The following is a 15080-nucleotide window of genomic DNA, read 5'->3' as shown; positions in this document are numbered from 1 at the left end:
ATACATACACAACTTCTAGATCTCTCTTATTTTAGTGTGATTCGTTTGAGGTATTACACTATGCGAGTTTTATATTCGGTGCAAAACACTCACAATCTTCTAAGGATAAAAATTATTGTTTTCTTTTTTAAAAGAACAAAAATGTTGATCGATTTAATGCATGTTTAGATTATTGGTTGTAAAAGTATCGCAAGTCTTGTTTCTCCAAAACTGAGTTTTCAAGCAAAATTTAACATGTTTAGATACAAGGCTAAAAGTCTTTATGAGTTTGAGAGCTTTTCTACGGAAAAAAAAATTATATTTCTCGTAAAGAATATCTTAAAAACACTTATATCTTATATCTTATATTCAAACAAGCTTGATATCTTTAGAGAGTAACTAAACATGAGTCCAAACTTATTTTACTCTTAATCCTAACACACCCAAAATCAGATTCATGGCCTAATTTCATGAATTAAATAATGATAATTGAGTATAACAAGGTAAGATTGAATCTAATGGTATCTTATTTGATTATTTCATATCTTAATATATGAGCAGCCTTATCTTGATCTTTATGTGCAAAGATATACTTTCTAGCTTTCCTTTTATTGAAAGGTCGACTGGCTAGTGACAAGGGAAAAGGGTCGACCACCTTCCTTGGTGTCACTACCGAGTTTGAGTATGGTTATCAAACTCTCGAGTTAACTCGCTAACTCTTACAAGTTTACGAGTTCACTTGTCCTCTGTGAGTTGACTCTTGAGTAAATTATTTTTTTAGTAGACTTGGGTAAACTCTATAAACTCTAAGTAAACTCAGTAGACTCTCGACTTTACCACCTAGTCAACGAGTTAGCAAGTTAAAAAAATTAGACCAAAATGTAAGTCATTTTTTATTGTTTTCTAACTGTTTAGCATTCAACATACTTTTATTTAGTGTGTTATTCTCAAATACAAATTTTCACCTTTAATAATAATAAATCCTTGTTTTCTAATAACATCAAACCCTCGATGGGAATGATCTACCACTACTATAACCTCTACAAGTTATTGTCTAGTAGTGATGTATTATTACTAGACTTGGTTATTTAAATATTCTAAACTTTATAATTTATTATTTTGCTTTATTATATTGTTGAAATTTTTAATTAATATGTTATTTATATATATTTTGTTATTATTTTTATACAAAGTAGACTCTTACGAGTTTACGAGTTGAGTCTATGAAACTCTCACGAGTCTGCGTAAACTCTCAAGTTTAATAATCTTGAGTAGAGGTACTATAGTTCATGTTCCTATACCCACCCGCACTTCAGAAAAATTCCTTACCCAGACCCCACACTCACACCCATGTGAACAGTAGGGGTGGGTAAGTGGGCTAGCCCATCCCGCGCAAGGTTCGCCTGCATAAATTCACATTGACAGCGGACCAAGCCAGCCCGCCCCGCATTCTTACAAGAACCTAATAAATTGATCCGTCCTCGTCCTGCGGACCCCGCGAGTCAAATGGACCGATCCGCGAGCTTAGTTTTAAAAGAATTCTGATTTCCAACAAAAATGCAACACAATCAAATTAAGTTCAACACAAATGTAAATAAAATATCAACAATTGGTTAATTACATCAATAAAATAAATAATGTCTTAACAAAAGAAAATCCAAGCAATAAATCTAAAATATGAAACTTAAACATCTTCAACAACAAATGATTTCATATTTGAAGTAACTTGAGTCTTCTCCATCTCCACATCTTCATTTTCTTTTCCTAAAACTCAAAACAATAATAAATATTAGAATCAACTCAAGTTAAGTGATTAAAAGACAACAATTATTACACATTATTTACCTTACTCATCAAATCCTAGTAACCAATTTTTAGTACATATCAAGGCTTGCATGTTGTCAGCAAGAAGCCTAGTTCGATATTTGTTAAGCACCTGTGAGCCAATACTAAATGTTGATTCGGAAGCCGGTTGTAGTTTGAATGCTTAAAATATCACAAGCCAACAATGAAAGATCTGAATTAAGCGGGATTCTCAAGGTGCTGTAGTTGGTGAAATTCTTAAACCATGGATTAAGCGGGCTTGCAGGCAACCTGCGGACCCCGGGACCAAACCCACACAGTCCGGGTTAAGCAGGGAGGGCCCAAAAATATTGCATAATTATGGACTATTTAAAAAAAACAGTCTGTTACCCGCGCGAATTGCAAGCCCGTCTATGGACCTGAGTTTGTTTACCCAGTGAATAGTGATTTTAATACCGCACTTTCAAAAAATAATCTCTATTGATATCCATTACCGACACTTTAATTAATTATAAATGATTGATAAATAAAATGTTAATTAGAATGCAATAGTAATTAAATTAAAAACTATATTAAGAGTAATTCCTAATTAATTAACAATTTTACTTAATATCAAAATTAAACACACACTGAAATGGTAAACCAGATTCCACAGTGACAATACGGGTCAAACTCAAAACATGTACTTATTATTGTAAGCCCCGACATTCTCTTCAATTCCTAACGATACAACAAAAATTTTAGAGTGATATTTGCACTATTTAACGTGAGCATACCACGAACATGTTATTTATGTTGGCAGTGCGTAACAGATAGAATTCAAAGAAAGAGTTGAAAATGGCGAGTAGCTGTGTTTCTTCTTCGCCTCACTTTCTTTCAATTCCAACTCGTGTAAGAGATAACAGAAGAATATCCACTTTGGTGGCAATGCTATTCCCTTCTTCTTCTTCTTCATTTCCATTTCTGCTTCTTCCTCCAGCACTCCTCAAATGCTTCTGTGCTTCCACTTCCACTCAGTCCCTTCCAACCCCTTCTGAAAAGTGGGAACCTTTCCTCAAGAAAAAGGTTGTAATGAGAGTTGGATATGTTGGGACCGATTTTAGAGGTCACTCCCCACAACCCTTTTCTTTGTTCATTCCAAATTTCATTTCTTTTTTGAAATTCGAGCTAATTTGATTTTGTGGGATTATTTGCAGGTCTGCAGATGCAACGAGATGAACACAGATTATCCAGTAAGAACATTTTTCTCTGTTATATTGTTTGTTGATTATGGTAGAAAGTGACCTGTTAGAATTTCAGTTTTGTTTAAAATGATGAAGATGGATATTTAGCCTTGTTTATTTTTACTTCTGGGAAATGCACAATTCATTTTATTTCATAGTGTTCCCCTTTATCCAAACAGGACTTTAGTTCTATACGAATGTTGGCTAATGTTTTGGTTTGGAATTTGGATTCATGTGGTGTTATGATCTGATAAGTATTGTCGTGAAATTCTAATTTGTGTTTGTTATGCGAACTTATTATGTTTTGTTTCCAAATAAACAAAGTTTGATACTTTAATGTAAACACTGACTGCTGGCATACACTTAAATCAGCTTAGCCCGTGTTAATCAATCGAGTGTTGCTAAAGCATTAGAATTTTGACATGATGTAGCTGTTGAGAAAGAACTGGAAACTGCAATCTTTACGGCCGGTGGCATGCGTGATAGTAATTTTGGGGACTTGAACAAAGTGAAATGGGGCCGGAGTAGCAGAACTGATAAAGGAGTGAGTAACCTTCTTGTTATTCCGTTAATCAATTGGTTGTTATTGTTTCTTTTTTTACATATCTTAATTTCTTTCCACTTTTATGATGTGCTTGTGCTAGGTGCACTCTCTGGCAACAATGATAGCCTTTAAGATGGAAATCCCTGAGAATGCATGGAAAGGTGATGACTATGGCATTGTGCTTGCAAACCGCATTAACTCTTATCTTCCTAATACTATCAGAGTTTTTAGCATACTGCCTTCAACGAAGTAAGATAGTCTCTGATTGGTTATATGTAAATTATTATGATTGATTTCGTGAGGGTTTTTTCATAATTGAATTTCTCCTCATATCTTGATTGTCGAGTGGTAATACATACATGTATCTCTATAGATTAAATGAGCATTTTTTTTTCTGCATCTCACTAATTATCCATTCTTAATAGATATTTTACAAGGAATGCTATTCTATTGTTTGTCACTAGGAAATTGATAAAGTAGAAAAATTAATTTCGAATTGACTACTCAACTAAGGTCTGCAAGGATATATGAGCTCTTATTTCAGAGCCTGATATGTACTGTAGCTAGCTCCAATCAGTTTGAAAATTAAAAGCCCCAATTTGTTTTACATGAAGACCTGCCTGTTTAATGTATGTATAAAAATGTTCAGATTAAAAAGGTCATCCATGGGATTATAACAACTACCAAAGCTTTTTCCCACTATGTGGGGATAGATATGATCCATGGGATTATGCACAAAAAAATATATTCATTTGGACTATTGGTTATGACTGGTGAATTTTCAGGTGGCTCATAAATTTAAAGTGTTCCTTGATTTTAACTACCCCTCTCGTACTGTTATTTGTAACTTCTTAGTTTTGGCTTGTTTTAGGAGATTTGATCCTAGAAGGGAGTGCAACTTGCGGAAATATTCTTATCTCCTCCCTGCTGGTATAATAGGAATCCAGAGTCATTTTAGCCAGGACGAAATTGATTTTCATATTTCAGAGTTCAACAGTATACTTAATGTTTTTGAGGTATACTCATTTTCATTTGTATTTGGTTTAGTTGTTGTTGCGGAATTATTCATTTGTCTTAATATAATTTACAAATTTAGTTTACTTCCGATAAACCTTAGTTAAGGTAGTGATCCCTCATCCTTCCTAATTGATTATAGTGAAAATGTGCGGCTTTTCCTGAAATGAATTCTCTAGTTTCATCTCAGTTTCTTCTAAGCATGCTCCTTACTGAATAATTTTTCTTTGTGGCTCTTTAAATTTATGTGCAAATTAAGTTTATTTCTTCTTTCCAAATAATAAACATGTTTCTAGGCTTGTTTTCTTCTACAAGATGTATACAATATGCATAATAATGATATGATGGTTTAAACCTTGAGCACTTGCATGCCTACACAAATTCTTCTTCACTAGCCCTCATTTAGTGTTTTTTTCTTTACATTTCCATTGTTGTCTCATTACATGAATTGGAAAATAAAATATTAAATATTGAAGAGATACTGTAGCTTTTATTCCCTTTATTTACAATTTCTATCAAGTACAGGTTCTAACTTTATTTTCTGTATTTTCTATCTGTACGAGCCTAACTTAACTGTAACTGGGGACTGTTTATGTATTGCTAACAAGGTAACAAGATCATGAATACATAATGTTTAAAATCAGGAATTTATTTACTTTTTTTTATCCGTTGATGTTATTATTGCAGGGAGAGCATCCTTTCCATAATTATACTGTTCGGTCTAAGTACAGGAAAAAATACCAAGTAAGGCAATCATCTGGAAATGATGTCATGTCAGATAGAATAGGATCATCTAGTTTGACATCAGCTTGTGAATCAGAGAGTGAGGAAGGTGATGATGATGATTTTGTGAGTGGCAGACCAACCACATTTAGTGACAAGGAAGAGAGCCACAAGCCTCCAGAGTCTAGTGAATCCAATGGCTTGAGTAGTCAAAACTCTAGTGTAGTAGTTCGTGCAAAATGGCTATATGAACCAGATGAGACAGATAGATTAAATGCTTCCCATTTCAGAAAGGTTTTTCGTTGTTCATGTGGGAAGTTGGAAACATCACTTGGATATGATTATATTGAGGTCCATATATGGGGGGACTCCTTCATGTTGCATCAAGTAAGTCTCAGTTGACTTTAACTCGTAAGAGTTTAATTTTGACATAAGTACATTATCATTTAATTATGGTTTTTCACGTTATTAAATAGTTTGACTATGATAACAATAACCTAGGAGGTCAAACTCTTAAAATTATGTGACACGTGATTGGATAGTGTAAAGAAGTTTTAAATTGACAGAGGATAATAAATAGTCCAACATTTAGTTTTTCAAAATTGTTTTGTGGTTCAGTATGTTTATCTTTTATACAGTATGTTGATGGCCTTCTATTATTATAAAATTTATGTACATTATGACATAATTATGTTTTGTCATATCATTAAATAGTTTTACCATGATAACAACAACCTAGGAGGTCAAAATCTTATAATTAATTATGTGACACATGATTAGATAATAGTGTAAAAAAGTTTTTGAATTGACAGAGGATAATAATTAGTCCAACACTCTAACTCCAACTTTTAATTTTTCCCTCAATTATAATTCTTTTTTCAAAATTGTTTTATGGTTCAGTATGTTTATCTTTAAAACAGTATGTTTATGGAAATTTTTCATTATATGCATTCAATACTTTTAGAGACATTTGACTTGTTAATTTGCAGACACATTCTTTGATTTGAAAGATATCGTGATTTGCCTTGGTTTGCTTCACATAATTTCTGTAATGTCAAAAGATACGTTCACAATATACTAGGAAGGAAGTTGTTGTTAAACTAATTAAAATCTTCAACGATCATTTTATCAGTGTTGATGAATTAAATTAAACTGTTTATCTATGTACCTTGAGGTGCATGAAATAAGCCAGACTGCATCTAAAGCTCCTAAACAGTATTCTAATTCCCAGTGCTTAAGTACAGACATATATAGAGAGTAAAGACCATGTTGTTAGGTAACTAAAAGTCTACAACTAAAGAAAGTTCTTTGGGTGCATTTCTGTACAACCAACAAAATATAGCTTTATGCATTTCATGGTTCTACTAGTTGAATGCACTCACATTAACCTTATTCACGCAATCACACTGACTGACTGAATGACTCATCAGATTCGCAAAATGGTTGGGACTGCTGTAGCTGTAAAGCGCAACTTAATCCCAAGAGATGCCATTTTGTTGTCACTCTCCAAGTTTTCGCGGATTGTCCTCCCCCTTGCCCCCCCAGAAGTTCTGATTTTGAGGGGAAATGCTTTCAAAACGAGAGCAAGTGCTGGAAACTTTACACGGCAAGAAATGGTGTCCATGGTTGAATCAGAACAAATTCTCGAAGCAGTTGACGAGTTCTACACATCTGTTGTGTTGCCTGAAGTATCAAAGTTCCTAGACTCATCAAACTCTCCTTGGGAAAAATGGGTTGAGAATTTGGATAAGTACTCAAGCATTCCAGATGCTGAGTTGGATGAAGTCAGAAAGGCTTGGAAGACATGGAAGGAAAATTTCAGGTTAAAGTCAGCATCAAAGGCATAGTGCATACATGTATTCAGTTATGGAATACTTGTGGGCAAACTTCACATCCTTTTCTTGTTCTGGTTGCTTGATAATATATTCATATCATTGAAGGGTGTCCTTATCATTTGCTAAGGGTGTAGGGAATGAAAATCATGCAACATTTTAGTCAAGTCAATTGAACACAGCTACATGTAAAGCTGTGTATATAATGAAGTTTTGTTTTCAATTGCTAAATGCTAACTAATTTCCTTTAAATAACAATGGGATGTAAAGAAAGGCTATGTGCATGGTTTGCAAGCCAATGCGCCACTCCATTTCCCTCTAGAATGGTATGGGTGATTCTAAATTTTCAGTTTATACCATATGTTGCATGCACATATTATATATATAAGAGATAAGAGATAACAACAAATGCAAGCCATGCATTCGCAAGGGGTAATACAATGGGAAGATAACTACAAAGCAGAAAACTAAGAACTACACAAGAGATCAACCACAAAAATCCTTCATCCAACACTCCCGCACATCAAGAGAAGGTCCAAGTGAGTTATTGGGAAAGCTGAGAATCATGCAACCCTTTTTTTTAGCCAAAAACAGTTACAGTGATTTGCTACTAAGTTGGATTAATGACAATACAACTTCCACTCACGATTCATAAGTGCTTTTATTCTAATGATAATGATAATCATGCATGCATGTTCTGTTTTATCTCTTCAATTCATTCTCTCCTATAGCTACAAACATGCAATAACTTTTAGGTTAAAATGTAATTTTTATTCTTTTGTTTAAATTTGTAAATTTAGTTCTCTTAATTTTTAATTGAGATATTTTGTTTCCTATTTTTAAAAAATGTAATTTTAGTGTCTCCTATTTTTTGATTTAGACATTTTATTTCTTATTTCTTAAAAGAAATCTACGATTTTAGTTTCCTTTTTCAATTTCAAACTTGATTATGTATTTTTTAATTTTTTTAATAAATTAAGTTTATTAACAATTAAATAATTGATTTCCAGAATACATAGATTAATGTTTAAAGTTAACCACAAATATTAAAATTATGAATTTTTTAAAAGTGAAGAACGAAATGTCTCAATTGGTGAAAATTGTTGTCACATTTTTCCGGTATGCATAAATATAATAATATAAATAACATTTTGTCATAACAAAAGTATTTTAATTATTTTGTTTCTCTTGAAGGTAAGTTTAATCATCACTTGGAACTGATATTTATGTACTAAAATAATTTTAATTCCATGCTATGTTGAGGAATTTCAATATTTTCTTAGTATTTAATTAACTGGAGGCATTATTATCACACGCAACAAGAAATTCGATCAAAGTATTATACATATATAGCCAAAAACATTGGAGAAGAACTATGCTAGCTTATTTATGGTGATCACAAGCAGAAAAAGGTTTAGAAGTGAAGAGATACTACATATATATTGAAGAACCAAACTTTATATTTATATATATAAGCTTATCAAGAATTTCTTCTTGGCCATGAACCAGAGACCTTGCGTGGCGGTGGACGGAGTGGTTCTGTAATCGGGTCACCAGTTGAAGGAGGAGCTGGTGCACTGTTACAAAACAAGCCATATCTCATCACAACGTTCAACTTAGTTATTTATGGTTAATAAAAGTTTTATGTGTGTGTGTGTATATATATACATATATATATATATATATATATATATATATAAAAGCTTATTTTTTTAACGCTTTAAGGAATTGAGAAAGAGTAAACCCTATTTTAGTTTGAGTTTGTGAGATGATGTCATATTAATTCCTAAAATTAAAAAAAAAATCAAATAAACTCTTGAAAAATTATTATTTTTTAGTTAGATTAGTTTTTGTCCTTATCTATGTATATTTCAGAAACCAAAACAACAATAGTTTTAATTTCAGGAATTCATTTGATATTTTTAAACTTCAATAACTATTATAATAATGTTTTACAAATTCCAGAACTAATTAAAATGAGAATTTACTTGATTGCAAAAAGGGTTGTGAGAAAAGTAGTTACTTGGGAGCAACAGAAGGATTGACGAGAAGCATAGCCAGGAAGAACAGGACTTGAAGAAACCAAAAAAATTTCATGTTTGAATGTCTGTGAGGATGAGAAAATGTATGGAAGCAAGCCTTGCATGGAATGCACGGACTTCTTGTGTTTATATATACTAGTTTCCATCCCGTGCATGCACCGGTATAAATAAGATCAAATATTTTAATTACAAACATAATTACAGATTAATTTTTATATTATAAATACTTATATTATTTCAGTCAAAAAAATATGAATATATAAAAATTTATATATTTTTGGCAACATATTTAATAAATATTAATTTTATATTTTTTACTGAAAATATTACTTTTATATTTTATTGTCAAATTAATTAATTTTTATTGAACATATATACCATAAAGTGATGATTTTTTTAATAAAATTAAATATAAAATTTTTATTCTATACCATATCATTATTGATTATTTTTTGGTATTGACTTTTTTGTATTGATATAATAAAACAATAAAATTAAATATTTCAAATAATATTTAATTAATTGAAATTGCTTTTGTTTAATAATTTATTGTTATTATATTAATATATACGTAATATTTATTTCAATTTTTAATTTAATGAAAGAGAAATCAACGCCAGGTTACTAATTATGTATTTTAAATCTTTATTTAAATAATTCAACACTTCAATTAAAATAAACAAACTATGTCTAGTGTTTTACCCCACGGTGGTGTGATCCTTGTTTTTTTAATATGTAGAAAAAGATAGAAAATTAAATATATAAATAATATTGATTTTACTGATTATTTAATTTTTGTTTACTTTTTAGCTCACAGTATCATTTTATAATACATATTTTTTTGGCTTAAAATGATAGAAAATAAAATTAAATCTAGAAAACAATACATATGTTTTTAGCTTAAAATAATTATCCAAAATATAAAAAATAAATAATGTAATCTAAAGCATTGGGCCGGATATGGTCTTAATATAAAAACTGAATTTTATATATATAAAAAAAAACTAAAGTAAAAAAAAGTATAAGTAATTTTCAAGATAAGATATACGTTTAGTCAACTATTATTTTGTCTTAGGTATACTTTTGACAGGTAAATATAATTAAATTTTAATGTAAACGAAATCATTTTTATTAAGGATTCACGTTATTAATAAAATATTATATCTTTATTATTATTAATTTAATATTATATAGCAAAAAGGGATTGATTAGAATGAAAGTGAATTGTCTCTTGAGATGATTTTAAATGCTAACTTAAAATAATATTGTTGATATCCTTAAAAAAATAATGTTCAGAAGTATTTATACAAAACATGAAATGATATTGTAAAATATTTTATTTGTTGGTGAGGCAATAATATAAAACTATTTTGCAATACAAACATAATTTGTATTATAGAAAAAAATTATTAAAAATATTACATGAGGAACAAATCTTTGTAACTAAAAGTTATTTTTTCAAAAATGAAATATGGATATATTTGTTTTATAAAAAATTATATACATGTATATAAAATAAATAATAATTCGATTTTATAATATCATAAAATATTTAAATATTACAAAAAGATTATATTTGTTACTCATTCAGCTACTCAAATAATTTATATTTGTTAAATTTCGTTAACTTATTCAAATATATTTTTCCAATAAAAATGTAGATCGATAATACATTCTTTAAATTATAAAAAAAATGCATGTATTTAAATTTAAAAATATAAAAAGTATAGATTATCATCACCTTATTTTCTTTATACTGACGTTAATATTTTTGTTAGGCTAAAGGCTAAGCCCTTTGTTTCTAAAATAGAAATATAAAAATTAAATCTATAATATTATAAAGTGTAAACAATAAATATGTCTGCAAATTAAAATAACAAAAATAGTCATGAGTTATTCTTTCATTAAACCAGAGCCATTGTATTAATAGGGACTTAAGTGGAAAACAAAACAATATAGAAGATATAAGTGTCAATATACTGTTATTAATATAGAGGATATAAGTGTCAATATACTGTTATTAATATAGAGGATATAAGTGTCAATATTCTGTTACATGAATAGTATAAACTAAAAAGTAACTTGCTAGCATTGCGTGATACTTGTCCCACAGAAGTTTCCTAAGTTTATATACCATGCATGCATATATAATACATAATGGCCTCACTTTTTATCAAGTGTCTTTGATCAAATGAAAAATTGTAAATGTATAAAAAATATTGCTACACTAATTAAAAAAATTAATGCTTAGAATTGACGTTGTAATTGAAGTATACATAACTTTTATTTTTAGTCAGCAAAAAACAACTTCTACTTTATTTTTTTAAGTATAAAAATTAATGTTTATAATTAACTTTTTTAATTTGTACTAGTTAATGAAGAATTCAAAATTTTATATAATAAATAAGATAATATATTAATACGTAAAGTTTTAACCGAACAAATTAAAGGTGTTAAATAAAGGACTTAAAAAAATTAAAATTTTCAGAGACCAAATACAACACATTATTTTTGGATAACTAAAACCAATATGAATTTTAAAGAACCAAAATCATATTTACCCCCAAACTATTTTTTGAATATTTGCCCATTGAATGAGAAATAAAAACTATGCGAGTGCGACACTAAAAAATCACAGTAAACAATTTCTAGAGGCTAGCTTTCAAATTTCAGTGGAATAAGATTATGAAATGAGAAAGTCTGGCGTTAAAGTGGGGTAGTTAAAGGTCCTTCAAAATTCAAATTAATGACATGAGTCAAAATCTAAGTAATCAAGAAAAGAACTTTATTTTGTTGGATTATAAATGATATTTTTTATTCTCTTAATGTTTATAAAAAAATTCTAATTAATCTGAAATTTGATCGAAAGATAAATAAAATTCTAGTTAAAAATTATTTTTACTGGAGATTAAATTTAAGCAATATCCAAATAATTTAATCTTTATTTTAATATATTAATTATTTGTATCCAATTTCTTTATTAGATTAGAAATAAAATGAGAAACTGGCTTGTTTTTCTAGTTATTTTTTCTGTGGGTGGTGGGGCAATGACGCAAGAATAATTAGTTGTTGCCCCTATAGTCCTATACTCATTGGTTAGCCTCACCATCGTCTCCGTAGTGCGCAAGGAAAAATGCTAAGGGAAGGGTATTTCCAATGGTTCTCTTTGTTATTTGAATGCTTAACCTTATCCGATTTGGTAAGGTATACTTTGAATAACTTATAAGTTAGTTTGACTCAAGCCCGCTTAATTAACCTTGTCCAAAATGCTAAGGGAGTAAGGATATTATCATTGGTCCTTTTTGGTATCAGAAAACTGCTTAACCTTGTCCAATCATTCAATGGATGGGAAATATGGATTGGGAAATTATAGCTGATGGTGTTAATTTTGTGATAATTAACAGTGCTATAAGTTGAGATTTAATAATACAAGTTGGGTGAATTTGTTCTATTATAAGTTACACAATTTAGATAGCATAAGAAAAAGTTACACGATTTAGATTAAAGATAGTTTACACATGTATGAAATTAATAGATTTATGTAACCTAGAAAGTAAAATAGCTTTTAAACTTGTTTATATACTCTTAAATTTAATTATACATCCAAAGTTTGAAATTATAGTATTTCTAGAATAACTTTGAATAGTAATCCATTTGTTTTGTCTCTTGGTTTTGGGAATCTAACTAGTGGTCCTTTATAACTTCAGCACAGTTGTTTCTTAACTTGACACTACAGTGGATTTGTTGCATTCATACATTTTTCTCTTGACATGATTAATATTTGTGATGACTACATTGGCCACTTAAACTATTCCTTTTCTCAATATATTATAAATAATAAACTTATTAAAGGGCTATATTTTGGGTTCTTTTCTGTACAAATAACAAAAAATATAGCTTTATGCATTTCTTGGTTTTACTTGTTGAATTCATCCATTGTTGGACATTAACCTCATTCACTGTTGAATTTCTTGGTTTTACTAATATGTTACTAATGTATATTTTGGTACCTTTTCAGTACAAATCAGATAGCAAAATGACATCATTTTGTTGTCACTCTCCAAGCTTAATTTCAAAATGAGATCAAGAGATGGAAACTGTACGCGGCAAGAAACGATGTCTATGGTTGAATCATCAGAACAAATTCTCAAAGCAGTTTATGAGTTCTACATGGCTGTTGCCTGAAGTGTCAAAGTTCCCCTTCTCTTGTTCTGCTTGCCTGATCATATTCATATCATTGAAGGGTGTCCTTAATCCTTATTATTTGCTAAGGTGTGTAAAATCATGCAACATTTTAGTCAAGTCAATTGAACACGGCTACAAGTCAATTAAACTTCTATTTATATATATATATATATATATATATATATATATATATATATATATATATATATATATATATATATATAGAAGTTTTGTTTTCAATTGCCAAATGCTAGCTAATTTCCTTTTAAATGCAATGGGATGAACGAAAGGCCATGTACAAGCCAATGTGTCACTTCATTGCCCTCAAGAATGGTATGGCTGATTCCAACTTTAATTTCTAGATTATACCGTATGTTACATGCACATACTATAATACATCTATCCAATTTGAATAATTCAAAATAAGGTAAAGTGAGGATGTGACCAAATATATTCAGTCCCTGAGTCAGTCGTCTCTATTTAAGAAGGTACTGTCCAAGTGAGTTTTTCAGATTTTTTTTTTTCAATAGCAATACTGAAAATTCAACTTAATTAAGACTTCATATTATACTGTTTAAAAAACATGTGAACTTAGTCCATCTTATTTAAAAATTCATCAAAATTTAGAAGGACTAAATTCATATATTTTTTAAAGTTTGACGATAAAATTCATTTAATATAAAAGTCAAAGATTTTATTGTAACTACGTTAAACACATTTTTCCTACAAATAAATACATTCACAGTAAAAAAGGTATTATAAATAATTTGGTGTTCTTGAAGGTAACAGTGTAATCATCACTTGCGAACTGGTATTCATGTACTAGAATAGTTTTAATTCCGTTGCTATCTCGAGGATTTTCAATATTCACAAACAGCATTCTTTATTAACTGGAGGTATTATATATTACGCGCAACAAGAAAGATCAAAGTATTAATTAAACAAATATAGCCAAAAACATTGGAGTAGCTAGCTAGGACTATGCTTATTTCTGGTGATCCCAAGCAGAAATTAAAGAGGTTTAGAAGAAAAGGGATACTACATATATAGTTATATATTGAAGAACCAAACTTTATATATATAAGCTAATCAAGAAAATCTTCATGGCCGTGAATCGGAGACCTTAGGTAGCGGTGGATGGAGTGGGTAAAACTTAGAAACTATAATAATAATAAATAATAAATAAGTTGTATATTTCTGAAACTAAAATGACAGCAATTTTAATTTTAGTTTTAGGGATTTATTAATATTTCCTAATTTCAACAACTACTTCACAGTGTCTCAAATTCAAGAACTAAAATGAAAATTTACTGAAAGCAAAAGGGTATTACCTGGGAGCAACCGAGGGATTGATGAGAACCATGGCCAGGCAGAACAGGATTTGAAGAAACCAAAAAAATTTCATGTTTGTAATTAGGTAACACTTGCATGGGATAGATGGACTTCTTCAGTTTATATATATATACTGGCCAAATTACATATATTTCGGGTGTTCCTATCAAGATGGCTTGACTTAATAATCACAGCGACTCAAAAAAGTAAACTACAATTGATAAATCTGAATTAATTCTAACTTGAGGTCTTGGTCAATTATTGGATTACTTTATCTTTTCCAATTCAAACTAATTCCATCACTCGGCCAATTTTTTTAAAACTTTTAAATTAATTATTTTACACTTTAATTAGTCTTTAACTTTTCCTCCAAGTGTTCACCAAAAAAAGAAATCCTCTAAGT

General features: G+C 29.7%; 1 protein-coding gene and 1 long non-coding RNA gene across 2 annotated transcripts; one reads left to right on the top strand and one right to left on the bottom strand.

The window, feature by feature from the left end:
- The first annotated feature begins 2515 nt into the window (after positions 1 to 2515).
- Positions 2516 to 7461, top strand: LOC114397018 (putative tRNA pseudouridine synthase). Its single transcript, XM_028359157.1, has 7 exons — positions 2516 to 2887; positions 2979 to 3014; positions 3437 to 3549; positions 3650 to 3798; positions 4421 to 4565; positions 5251 to 5673; positions 6717 to 7461. The coding sequence occupies exons 1-7, from the start codon at positions 2620 to 2622 to the stop codon at positions 7131 to 7133; spliced, it is 1551 nt and encodes a 516-aa protein (XP_028214958.1). The 5' UTR covers positions 2516 to 2619; the 3' UTR covers positions 7134 to 7461.
- A 915-nt stretch (positions 7462 to 8376) lies between these two features.
- LOC114397014 lies at positions 8377 to 14865 on the bottom strand. The gene is made up of 2 exons (XR_003663337.1): positions 14677 to 14865; positions 8377 to 8695 (listed from the first exon to the last, which is right to left on the bottom strand). It is a non-coding gene; the product is annotated as an uncharacterized LOC114397014 (long non-coding RNA).
- Positions 14866 to 15080: the final 215 nt, after the last annotated feature.

Source organism: Glycine soja, chromosome 2 (genome assembly GCF_004193775.1).
Source record: "Glycine soja cultivar W05 chromosome 2, ASM419377v2, whole genome shotgun sequence".
NCBI classification, from domain to species: domain Eukaryota; kingdom Viridiplantae; phylum Streptophyta; class Magnoliopsida; order Fabales; family Fabaceae; genus Glycine; species Glycine soja.
Note: the sequence above shows the minus strand (reverse complement) of the source record. Positions and strands in the feature narration are given on the sequence as shown.